The following is a 13,778-nucleotide window of genomic DNA, read 5'->3' as shown; positions in this document are numbered from 1 at the left end:
TATTTATTGGCACCAGCAATAAATACATAGCATTATAATTTTGTATATCAGTGTTTGTTTAAACAGCAGAAATGCATTAAAACATACAAAATGCAGACATTTTGACTAAAACTCATTCAATTGTATCAGAACATAAAATGATTGACACAATTGTTTATAAATTAAACTTATTTTGTTTTAGAGTTTTAGTTTCAGTTTGGTTTTTAACTCTTAGATCGTAATATTGCAATTGAGGATCTTGAACGTTTACAATGTCTGTAAATATGAGGGTCGTTCCAAAAGTAAGTCCTCCCATTGTTTTAACTCAAAAAGTTGAAGAACTATAAAGACGGGAATGGCACCATAAAACGAGCAACCTTTTGTGCTCCAGAATTTATTTTTCCATGTAGTCACCACTCCCTGCTGAAAAAGTAAACTCCGGTGGTTTGGTCATGTCTTGCGCCGCAGGGAGATAAGTTCATCTGTCTATTGGTGGCACCCAATGCACCGACTGGTTAGAAGAAGCGCCAAAGTGGTCAACTTAAGACTTGGCTCGCAACATTCAAGGCAGATATGGAGATTGTGTCCAATCTTTGTGTTTTTGGTGTCTGTCACTGAATCATGAATGGCTGGATCATGAAGGGCTGGATCGTGAACATCTGAATCATGCTGCTGACTCTGTTATTGACCGACGAGGGTGGATGGCTTTGACGCAAGATGCAATTAACACCACTGGAACCCGCTGAACCTATCCTAGGTGAATGCCGCTACAAGTACAAGTACAAGCAAGCAATCACCACCATTCTCAATACGTTTTTGCCACGAATTCAATGATGCATCTCTGCTTCTGACGCATGTCGATGACAGGGTATGTTTTCTTAGCAATATCTGCAACAGAAATATGACATTTTTAGGTTGTGAATGCATGAGTTCAGTCATCATAACAATGAAATTTGCAATCCCCTCTGACCCATTCGGGCGAAATAGAAAGAAGGAGATACCACTTTTGCGTAAACAGCATGAAGCCGGATATTCAACCAGACAAGATGAATTCTTGTCCTGGAATCCAGTAAGACCAAGAAAATAGAAGAAACATATATCATAACATATTTAAATGGTCGATTGGGGAGAGTTCTCAACTCTTTTATTAACTCGACAAGGTATGGCATAAGGGTCTACTTCACAAGATTTCCAGCTACGGTATAACTGGAAATGTTTTCTCAATCATTAAATCATTTCTCTCCGATAGGCTCATAAGAGTAGTAGTAGATGGACAAAAATCGGAGGCCTGCAATATAAATGCTGGAGTCCCTCAGGGGTCAATCCTGGACCCAACTCTCTGCCTGATCTACATCAATGACCTCCCTAAACACATACTTAAATCATTCGTTGACATCTATGCTGATGACACGACCATCTACGGCAACACATCAAAGGCTGTAAATGACAAAGTTCTCTTGGATTCTCTCTCCTCTGATCTCGAACGAGTGGTTCAGTGGGGGAAGATGTGGCTGGTTACCTTTAATGCATCCAAAACCAAACTCCTATCCTTACATCATCAACGCTCTGATCCCCAGCTGGCATCAATTGTGATGGATGGCTCTCGTCTGGGTGAGGCTCAGTGTTTTGACAAGCTTCTGGGTTTGACCTTTACTCCTGATCTGAAATGGAACACGTACATCAAGTCTGTTGCCAAGGTTGTTGGAAAGATGGTGGGATCCTTCTACCGCTCCAGAAGATATCTCACTACTGATACAATTCTCTATCTATATAAAAGCCAAGTACGTCCAAGGATGGAATACTGTTGCCATATCTGGGCAGGAGCGGCCAAAAACAGCCTATCATGCTTTGACAGAGTACAAAATAGACTTCGTGGCTTAGTGGGGGATGCCCTTTTCTCTACCCTGCAACCTCTCTCCCACAGAAGAGACGTTGCGAGCCTATCCTTGTTTTATCGTTATTTTCATGGCAGGTGCTCGTCTGAACTCCAATCTCTGGTCCCCCCTCGCCAATCTTTCACGAAAAACACCCATCTAGCTGAATCCACTGTGAAAAATTTCCCCCACTCTATATCTGTGCCTAAATCAAAACGCGAATTCCATGAACAAAGCTTCTTTCTTAGAACTGCACGCCTGTGGAACTCTGTTTGGCCTGCCTCTTCCCTCCGGACTACAACTTGGATGTCTTCAAGTCCAATGTTAACAAATTCCTAATGAACCGCCCCCTTAATTAAACACTTCATCAAATCTCCACACTAACGTAGTGTACTTGCAATAACCTTTATCCCTGAGTGGCTTCCGGGCCTTGATAAGTGGTGATCACTGTGTAAAAAAAACAAAAAAAAAAACTCAGTGCTTGAGAGATTAAAAAGAACTTTAATAGAATATCGAATATCAGGCCGACGACCCAAGGCAAAAATTATCACATTCTTCCCTGTACTGATTTAGTCCATAATACATTGTACTGTAGGAAACCTACTGTTGATTTTTAAAATTAGTTTTATATATAATGGGTATCACGTTTCAATCATTCATTTCGGAAGCATCCCTATTATATAAAAAAAAAACTACTGTTGATGTTATATGTCGAACACATTTGTTTGTGCGGTGATAAAATTTCTCAAATGCACTTGTGATGTTAGACTTTGTAAAAGTAGTAACCGGTCAAAATTGGACTGTTCTATTTTTAATGTTTTTTTTTTGATTATCGATTTTCGATAATTATCGGAGGCATTGCAGTATAAAATCTATCTAAGAACACTGCCATACACATGAGGTACATTTGTGTGAAATTTTTTAAAAATCGGCCCAGCCGTTTTGGAGTCCATAGAGAACGAACTCAAAGACACACAGTTCCTTTTATACAATAGTAGCAGCCGAATAACATAACGGTTAGAAGCACCGACTGTCGTTTAGGCAGTCAAGTTTCTATCCTGACTTGAGATAGTTGCTTGTCTAGCCGCACTGATGAGCTGTGATACAGCGAAACAGTAATCTATGCGGATGACTATATATATATATATATATATATATATATATATTGAAGGGGGTATCTTGATTTCTGAGAATTTTGACTGAAGTAAAATAAAAGTAAGTATATTTATTGATTATTTTTTTAAATCATTATTTTGAATGTTTTTTTTATGGTTTTTGTCTTTAACTAATTTAACTTCTTTGTTTTTTTTTCTACAAAAAAAATCAGTTTCTGTGATTTAAGATTCGTTGACTTTGAGCATCTGATAAACGCCGAACTTCCATTGTTGCCAAGTGAATTCCAAACCTTGGTGAAGACGCAATGTACTGCATCCCAAGATGTACTTAAAAAAAGGTAATTCAAAGAAAATCTAATTAACTTTCTTTCTTCGTCAAACAGGTCAGATTAAGAGTACGCTAAGGGTAACCCAAATCCAAATCCGAACGTTTTTGGACCAAATTTCCACAATAAAAGCGGCATTGTAAAATGAGAATAACATTTTCATAAATGGACCAAAACTGCATTGTAGAGAAAATCATAACTTACTAGCGTGTGTGTGCTTTGTAGGGTTTGGTCGCTTACAAGAAAAAAATGGCGACTCACAGTTGCTTTTCTGGTTGACGATCACGAGTGAGTAACGCAGACTCTCGTCGGTTCTTTGTAAATGAGATTATCTCAGCGCATAAAAGGAGAGGTGGAGGGAAGGGAGGGGGTTAAGTACTGGCGGACGAACACGTGCAACAGATCGTTTAAGCCAATTAAAAACCTCGTAGGCGGAAAATGTCACACAACTTTATTGAAACTAACTTTCAAAGTAGATGCATTCATCAAATGTCGGCATTTTTACCAAATAGAAATAAATCGATGCCATTTTTCATTTTTACCTCACCTATCATCTTCTGTATTGCGTTGATGGTTGTAATCGTGCATAGAAAGCAAATCTCTTTTCCTTATAGTTATTCTAAATTTTCATCGCAACGAAACAAACGTGTGTGAAAAGTGTGGAGATTGAAGGCTCAATTCATTACTCATTTGCCACATTGTTGAATAGTTGACGGCGGACAGAGTCTCGGGGTGAAATTCACTTAGATTATCTACATTAGTAGACGTTGTCTGCATGGCTTGACTTCTCAGAGAAAACTGACAAGAAACCCATTGTTTTCTGGCTCGAACACATGACGTCATCTCAAAGAGGAGGGATTGGACCTAGTAATTTACTCCTGTTCGTCTGTTCCGCCATTCGTTTGTTCACAATTTTATCATATATATATATAAATGTAATTAGGCAGTAATCATTCTTTAAAGCATATTAAATTAAATACAATTGCCATTCTGTCTCCATTTCATCTGTTGATCATTTAAAAAATTTGAACAAATTTTATGCAGGTCAGATGAGTAAAGTAAGTACACATTTTCCAAAAGTTATCACAAATTTAATTACAAATTTCAATAAATTTTAATTATTTCTTTATTTTAATCATTTTAATCATAATTTGAACCGCCCCCTCAAGTAAACACTACATCAAATCTCCACACTAACGTAATGTACTTGCAATAACCCTTATCCCTGAGTGGCTTCCGGGCCTTGATAAGTGGTGATCACTGTGTAAAAAAAAAAAAAAAAAAATTAACCACGCCTTGGATTTTAAAAAAAGATTTGCACAAACATTAGTCATGGTAATAGTAAATTTTTTTCCAGAACAAAATTTCCAGGATAACTCTGCTTTCCCTCCTAGGGTGAATCATAGGGGTAAAATTGCCCTTAAACCGTTCATCCATTAATTTGTTCACACTTTTCTCAATAACCATGCCTTGGATTTTCTGAAATTTTGCACAATCATTAGTTATGGTGAAAGTAAATTTTTCATTCATGGAGGGGAACCTTACATGCTCGGCTTGTTTCTAGCCCGTTTGGTTTAGAGAGTTGACCATTAGTCCTCACTTCAAATCACGTCACCTGCCCCTCGGTGCATTTCCATTTATCTAGGTTATCTTGACCTGCACTAATGCGACCCTCGTCAAAATTCACACTAGCTGACTTAATCGCTATTTACTGGCGCAGGTTTCCAACTATATAACAGATAGATAATAGATTGATTAGTAGTTGAGATTGATTGATTTTATTGAAAGTGTTTCATCTTTTTCTGTTTCCTCACTGACAGCTGGATCCCTGCATGCGCTGAAGTGTTTCTTGAACGGAAGGATTTGTGGTACCATTTGGTGCCACAGAATGATGTTGATTCGTTGAATTTGGTGAAACAATTCTTTGCCTGTGTTGGTTCAATCATGTCGATCCAGTTAAGGAGCATGGTCATTAATTCCCTCCAGGATGTTTTGAAATTTTTGGAAATTCATATTGTACGTACCATTTTTTTTTGTTTCCTTTTTTGCATTAATTGGTAAATTGATGTCACTTATGATCTTTAGAAAATGGAGTTGCTAAACTAAAACTACTGATATGATATTATTGGCACTATTGATATTAAAGACAGTAATGTCATTATTGACATCCTTGACATTGATGAAAGTATTGATATTATTGACAATTATGAGATTATTGACATTAACGACATTATTTACATTAATGACATAAATAACATTATTTACATTAATGGCATTGTTGACATTAAGGATACTAATGACATTAATGGAAAAACCGATATTAATGACATTAATGGCATTCTTGACATTATCGACATTAAAGATACTATTGACATAATTAACATTATTGGCATTAATGACATTATCGACATAAATGACATTAGTGACATTGATTACATTATTGAGATTAATGAAATGTTAATAATGGAATTAATGTTATTCATTAAAAGATTACGTTGTAATGAAAATTTGACTGAAGTTGAAAACGTGTAGTGCAGCTCTTGGCTTCAAATGATATTTTTCGACGAAATTAGCATCTTTGAAAAATGCCAAGAACCACGTTGATGGTTAATTATAAAAGTTATATAACAACAAAAGAAGAAAATGCAGAATATAAATGGACTTACATGCACATCAAAGTAGAAATAGATCAAACATTGATTAGGGTCACCATTTATCAAGTGTTAACAGAAACATAGCTTTGTAAATGAAAAACTAAGGAAATATGATTAAATAACAAAACATTTATATAAGTAATAGCCTGGGTGCTCGGCGTTGCCCGGCGTTGCCCGGCGTTGCCCGGCGTTGCCCGGGTGTTTGGAGGTGTGTGTTGAGCAACAAAGAAAAAAAATTGGTAGTAAGTAGGCAGGCAGGTTCGAACCTGTGACGCGAAGGTGGAAAAGAAAGAAAATCTGACGTCTTACTGCCACTCCACAATACGACCGGAAGTTCGGAACGTTAAAATTAGGCAAAGTCAATCCAACCGATACGATGACTTGAAAATATGGCTCGCAAAATTCGACCCCTCCTTGTAGATAACTGCCCAGTTGAGCGTGAAGGAATTAATTTTTGGGCCAATTTTTCAATATGTGTCGTTCAAAACGCCGAACTTAAAAATGATACCGATCTCGTGAAAATCCGTGGCCTCTGTCGAAAGTTTTATGCATACATACATACATACATACATACATACATACATACATACTTTTAAACAGACGGGTGAAATATAAAAGTCATTTTAGTCATAAATGTTAATGTGAAAAAGTTTATGCAAACACGTGTTCCGTTAATAACAGAAACATCCATTTTACGATGAAGAACACATGTTTTTACAAGAATAAACAGATGAGCATGAAACTTTATTTTAAAAACGTTGTATATAATATTCCTCGTCTGCGTAGCACACCAGACAAATGTGGACATACCCCATTTCACTTATTTCCTCCTCTTGTGGTCGTCACACTGTAAATGAAGACATCTTCCTCTGAAAGAAACGCCATAATGCCAAATTCCCACTCGGAGTTAATCTTAATTTCTACATCTTCTCTAGTTGAGTCCACTGGTTTAGTCTCGTTTTGTCAGTTATGACAGGATAGAATTCCCATTTTGCGTATCTCCGACACTAAGGGTTGAACCTTGAACCGCCAGAAGAGCCTCACTTAAAACTGAATTTTACAAAGTACTTTATATGAATGCTTTAGCCCTGAAAGGGTCACTAAGGAAAACACGGACACAGAGATGAGTTAGAAAAGCTAAAATATATTGAAACAAAAAACATCATATACAAAGAGCAATCATCATGGTAAATTCCTCCAAGACGGCGGACTACTAAAGTACCCTGATCACCCTGAGTGTCGTAGCTCTAAGTTTATTTATACAGTTCGGAAGAGTTTATATCTTTTGTATGGGGAAGTCTCTACAACAGATACTCAGAATAAAAGTACAAGTTACTTAGTATATCTGCCCGATCATGGCTGACGGAATTAGTGCATGCTACTCCCGTTAATTGAATAAATGGTTCAATTCGAAATTCCCTGTGGATTCCAGAGTTCGACAGCAAAATTCCCGAGTTCGGCAAGATTCACTTGAAAAAAGTCGGCGATTATATCGGTCGAACGTTGTTAAAATGACATTGAAGATGTGAATGGTAATCCAGATGATCCAATAAAACGAAAAATTGCAAGAAACAGAAGAAATTATTTTTTCAAACTGTATATAAATAAAAAGTAAGTCACCAAAATATTTAACGCATTTGATACCCAAAAAATCGATGAAAGTTTTCTAAATATATCAGAGTCATCTTTAATATTTTGAGCCGTTTGTTATTTACTTTCAGAAAGGCAACGATTTTGGCGAACGTTACGATGAGCTGCAGTACGTCATGCCATCCGTTATGGTGATCAACCTGAGAGTCGAAGAAACCAAGATTGTTTTCAATCCCCCATTCGAGGACGTTTTAAATTTATTAATCGACTGTTTTTGTGAGATCATTTACAGTGCCACGGGGATATCACGTGTAGAGTGTGAACTCTTTACAGATATGCGTACTCAACAGCTTCACCTGCGTTCGCCAGATGCTGATGAGTCACAGGTGACGGAAATCGTCGAAGAAGCGATCGAGATATTCAAGAAAAATACCATTGGACCAAATAAGTAAGTTTACTTTATATTTATATCATAGAATGTGTATATGGGGGGGGGGGGGTAATGAAAAAAGCTTTTATGCTTGAAATTGTTTTTATTCTCAAATATTTATTCACGGTGTTTGGTTTGGTTGTTTTGTTTTACGACATATTAACTTTTTAGGGTTATTTAATGCCGAATTCAGTAATTTTGGAAAAAATGTTCATGCTTCAATTTTTTTTTATATATTAGAATATTTATTCATGGAGTTTTGTTTGGTTGTTTTGTTTTATGGTATATCAACCCTTTTCGGGTTATTTAATGTCGAATTCTGTAATTTTTGAAAAAAAATATGCTTCATGTTGTTTATATCTTCAAATATTTATTCATGGAGTTTGGTTGTTTTTTTTAGAGAAAAATTGTTTTTGTTGTTGGTTTTGTAGAACATGATTGAGTTTTGCAAAGAGAAAAAAATAACATCCATGTTTGGTGCATTTAAGTCAAGAAGCCAGTATCTTCAGACAGCCTAATCGAGTAGCACCAAGTGATCTATTAGGAAGAACACTATGGCATACATAAAGGATGTTTGAAAAGCAACAACAAAAGAAAGAATCTCCTAAAATATTCAGAGATGATTAAAAGAACCATGGACTACAGATTCCAGTTCCATTAGCCGAACTGACAGATCTATGATTGTAAGACTATATTGGACAACTGAAAACTTATAAATCATCTAACAATATGGACGTATTCGAAGCAAAAGATTAAATTGGTTCAGTCAAGTGCATTTTTTTTCAGAAAAACAGTAGAAAATAGATCTTGGGTTTACTTTCAGCAGCTGCGTAACTCTCGTTTGATTTATTTTGTCCTTTAGTCCTTGGCAAGCTTTTGGCTTTGTAGTCGTATTTTTTAGCTCTTTACATCGAGTGGCTTCATGCTTTGTCTGAAGCGATTTCCATATAAACAAATCCCAAGAAATTTGGTTTTAATGGAAGTAGATCGTCTACAAAAATGAGTAGACCTCGAAGGAATTGGAAACAATTGGTGTCTGATAGAAAAATGTGGATACTACAAATGACGAAATCTAACCCTGAGAAGAAAAAAGAATTTAAGAAGAAGAAGAAGAAGAAGAAGAAGAAGAAGAAGAAGAAGAAGAAGAAGAAGAAGAAGAAGAAAGGAGAAGTAGCAGAAGGAAAGAGAAGGAGAAGAAAGGAAAAGTAGAAAAAGAAGAAAGAAAACAAAGAAGAAGAAAAGAGAAGTAGAAGAAGAAGAAGAAAAAGAAGAAAGAAGAAGAAGAAGAAGAAAAAGAAGAAAGAAGAAGAAGAAGAAGAAGACGTTTTTTTGTATTAAAACTTTCTTTGAACTTATTTGTATTTGGGATTTTTTATTATAGTCTGACAATTATAAATTATGTAATGATTGGTAGGTAGATATAACACTCTTTAACATAGATTTAAATTTAAATAATATATAACAATAGTTATCATCTGGAGTGTTATTTTCCCAACATTTTAGTCGATGTAACCTCGGGCCTTCTTCAAGTGTATCTTATCTTGCCGAACTAGAGATTCTTTCTGTTAAACTGCATGAAATGTCGAACAAAATCCGAAGGTTGCATCGGCGAAATTACTAATGAAACCTGGAGATGAATCCCCCTAACTATCGTCCGAGGCAACGCCATGTCCGTTATGACGTCATCTCACAACGTGTTGGTTTTGACGAGGTGAACGAAAGGCGTTTGCCCTTGTATGCCAGCAAATAAATAAAAACATATTGCAATAATCATTATTTTAATTGCAATTCATTATTTAGATGAGTATTATTTATATTAATTTATTTATTGCGGACTATTATTCTCATCTTTATTAGTTGTTGTTTCACGACATTTCGGCCAACTATTCCTCTGGCCTTCGTCAGGTGGTAACCGCGATGGATAGGAACTTCGAATCTCCTAACTGCATTCTCACCAATCACTGCCATCCGTAGTTGTTGTCGTCTCACCATGTTTTTGGCCAAGTAAGCCTTTGGCCGGCTTTGGGTAGGTTGAAACTGCTATCTTCAGACAATTCTCATCTGGAACCGTAGAGATTCAACGTCTCTATCAACTGCACCACGGGCCCATAGCAGTCATGAAAAGAGTTTCTGTTGTGAGGACGTAGATTAGATATCCGACAGGCCTGTTGAAAGAGAGAGAAAAGTGTTCAATGTGTTTACGTGTTATAGGAGCGTGCGTCCGATAGTAGAGATGGAACAAAGGGTTAGTGGCTCGTGGTAGGAAAGAGTACGTGTGTGAAGCGCATGTGGAAGGAAGTCTTGATGATAGCCATGTTGGCTTGTTGTACTCACGTTAGCCTGGGGCCAAAGGCCCAGGCGAATGTCTGCTGCCAGCGAAAGCGAGGGAGAAAGAAAGATGGTTTGCTTGCCGATTTTGCCTTTTATGTACTCGGTCATGTGATTGAAAGCTGGCTTGTGATTGGACAAGCCAGAGAGAAAATGGATTTACAAATCTCGAGCCGCAAGAATTAACTCCTGCTACTGTGCTTGTTGCAAGTTCGTCTGCTACAAACTTCATGAAGTCGCTCGCTGAGTATTTTAAAAAGTTCGTTTTAATAATGTTTAAATGGAAAATGTAGACTTTTAATATCAATGTCAGAGCACGGGAAAAATCAACTTTATAGGAATATAGAAGAAAGATGAGGAATGTGCTGTTTCTCTAGGTAGTTTATGTAAAACACCGGATGAGGCTGAATAAAAGATTCGTAAGTTTTTATTTCGTGCAAATTCTGACCAATTTTTTTTTAATGAAAAACCTTTTATTTTTCTTATTTCAAAGATAATTCAATAAAAATTGATTAAAAATTAAAACAATATTCTTTTTGTTGTTATGAAGAAAATGCAATGAATTATTGGACATTTTTTACGAAATTTTAAGAAAACTAAAATTCAAATCAAGAAAAAACACTTATTGTTAAGTAAGTTTCATGAATAAATATTTTTTTTTAATGGCAAACAACTTATAGCAAACAAAACAATTATTTGATTTTTTCTTTTTAGGATTTTTTCTTTTTTATGATTAAAAAATTTTTTTTGTTCAAATTAAGATAAATATATTTTTTTAAGTAATAAACCAATTATAGCAAACAATTTTTTTGATGAGTTTTTGGACGATTTTTTAAAATCTTTTGACTGCTACGATTTCATTGGCTCATAGTTTCATCAACTTCTGGCGTTTTACGTAAACCGAATGGAAAAATGTTGATGTATGGTGCTCTGTAGTCTTAGAACTATTTATCTCTCATAGAAAAAGATTTTTGGTTAACTGCCCTAAAAAAAAGAAGCAAAATGATCCGGAAAAGGGGGTTCATTCTACATTAAACTTCATGAGAGAGGACCGAATTAGGAAATTGTGCGTGGGAGCATGCTTCCTCCAAGTTGGGAAACTAAGCAGCAGCATGACCGTCCAGGTTGAGAAATTGATCGATGCCGATCGCCCCCAGATTGGAAAATCCGTCTCAATTTCAGATTTTTTTGTATTGTGTCACTCGCATCCCTGAACTGACCGTTTCATTTTTCATCTTATCTCAATTGAAATATTAGGAGCCATCGGTCTTAATACTTCATGGTTCATACCAGACATTGGACAGATGATAAATATAAGTAGGAATGAATCCCAAGAATGTTCCAACACATCGCCATATATATATATATATATATATATATATATATATATATATATATATATATATGATATATATATATATCATATATATATAAGTATCACACACACACACACACACACACACACACACACATATATATATATATATATATATATATATATATATATATATATATATATATACTAACAGGGGTTACCCGGCGTTGCCTGGGTGATCGGCCCTCTTCCCACTCCGAGGGGTAACAAAAAAAGTCACCCCTCTGGATTTACATGCTTGGTGCCGGCCTCCCCCCTTCAGGGAGAGATAATCCCCAACCCCACCTTCAGGGAGGAGGGTGCCTGGAGGCTTCTCCCCCCCCCCCCCAAGAAAAAAGTCACCTCCTCCTGGCCTCTTCACCCCCCACCCTTGGGGGGACACCGGCTCCCTCCTTTGGGCGGAGAAACTGCCAAGCTCCCCGCTTTCGGGTGAGAAAATGCCAGGCTTCCCCTTTTGGTGGGAGGATGGTGGCCAGCTCCCCCTGCTTGCCCGTAGGTGGGTGGAGGATCGGACGCCCTTCCGTTAGGAACCCATCCTTGGGGGGAGGTGGAAGGAAAGGGTATAGCCCCTCCCCGCTTCGGATAGGATTTAATAAACAAATAGAATTAAAAAAAAAAGTAGAATCGATCAGAATCGAACACGCAAACTAACGGTTAACAGTTTAGTATGCATACCCGAATTACTCTCTTACCTTTTAATAAATAAAAAAATAAATAAAAAATGTAGTAAAAGAAAGTATAAGCAAATGGTGTGAAAAGGCAGTGGGCTTGGTTGCCATAACAACGTGACGTACACAAGGACGGTAGTGAACGTGTGTATGTGTGCGTGTGTGCGTGTGTGCTAGGTAGTAGTACTAATAGCTGTCCTTTGGAGGACAGCGTTTGTTTTCATGTTGTGTGTACGTGTGTGCGGCTACCGCCAGAATGGCGGACGTGGTGTCGGAGGTTGGATTGTGATGGCTGGTGTAAGTTTCGTAATTTTGTAATTTGTAAATGGCAAGTTAGGGAAAATATAGACCCTTCCAAGATGGACAATAAATAAGGGCATAATATTTTATGGTAAATTTAAGAACGTAGGAACTATAGTTTTTTAGGAGATGTGATTATTGGATTAACCAATCAGAAACCGTCTGTGGCACACACATCTCTGTTTAAATATATATATATATATATATATATATATATATATATATGTGTGTGTGTGTGTATGTATGTATAAGAGCAAATAGTTAATAAAACATGTTAAAACACTTTGAAAAAGAGTTAAACCCACATTTAATCTGGAAAGGAAAAACTTAATAAGTAGATAGTTCTTAATCCGCTGAGTTTCGAAGAAATACTTTCCTTCTCATCAGAGGGTTGGAATTAGCAAAATGCGGGATCGGATTTTGCATACAAAAGTATTTGATGAAAATGCAAGTAAGTCAAAGATCTTACTTGATAACAAAAAGTGGAGCAGAGGGAATATGGTGAAGAAAAAGGTGATTTCACGTGAATGGATAGTCTGGTGAAAAGGAAATTATATATATATATATATATATCATCCTAGGCAACACTATGTCCATAATGACGTCATCCTGCAAGTCTTAGTCTAAATAAAGAAAACAAAACAAAAACACTATTTGCTGCAAAACAAGGGTTAAGTTTTTTTCATTTAGACTAATATATCCCTTGTGTAGACTCAAGTATATATTGAAATAAAAAAAACTTTACCAAATTTCAGAAATAAACAAAAATTATTACTCCTCAACAACAACAACAACAACAACAACAACAACAACAACAACAAGAAAAACAAAAAAAATCTCTTAACATTAGTCTTAGATTTAAAAACGTACACATATTGTGACGCATAAGTCAGTCAAAGTATACTATCATTTTGGATCTCAAGTCAGGTTCACAGTATATTATCCAATTTATTCTCGTGCAAATAACGTCTTTCTCAATTGTCTGTTTCCAGTTCGTTTTTTTTTTTTTGGTCTTCCTCTTCCTTTCCATCAGGTGTCCATCGAAAAGTGGCAATTTTCTCAAGGGCTAACCTTAGAGTATCTTCGTGCTAGTCTAGATGTCGTTTGCAGATTATTGACGATACTATCTGTTGATTAAA

The 13,778-nt window shown here is 36.3% G+C and overlaps 1 protein-coding gene across 1 annotated transcript in view; it reads left to right on the top strand.

Annotated features, from left to right (window-relative positions):
* LOC145293101 (dynein axonemal heavy chain 3-like) overlaps positions 1-13,778 on the top strand; it is a 404,365-nt gene that overhangs the window by 50,204 nt on the left and 340,383 nt on the right. The window contains exons 10-12 of the mRNA XM_080139477.1: positions 3,181-3,306; positions 5,115-5,310; positions 7,670-7,986. Coding sequence (XP_079995603.1) covers positions 3,181-3,306; positions 5,115-5,310; positions 7,670-7,986 — 639 coding nt within the window. The remainder of the gene's footprint in view (positions 1-3,180; positions 3,307-5,114; positions 5,311-7,669; positions 7,987-13,778) is intronic.

Source organism: Euprymna scolopes, chromosome 14, assembly GCF_053919585.1.
Source record: "Euprymna scolopes isolate OS-2025 chromosome 14, ASM5391958v1, whole genome shotgun sequence".
In the NCBI taxonomy this organism is placed as follows: domain Eukaryota; kingdom Metazoa; phylum Mollusca; class Cephalopoda; order Sepiida; family Sepiolidae; genus Euprymna; species Euprymna scolopes.
The sequence above is the reverse complement of the archived record's forward strand: the minus strand, read 5'-3'. Positions and strand labels throughout refer to the sequence as shown.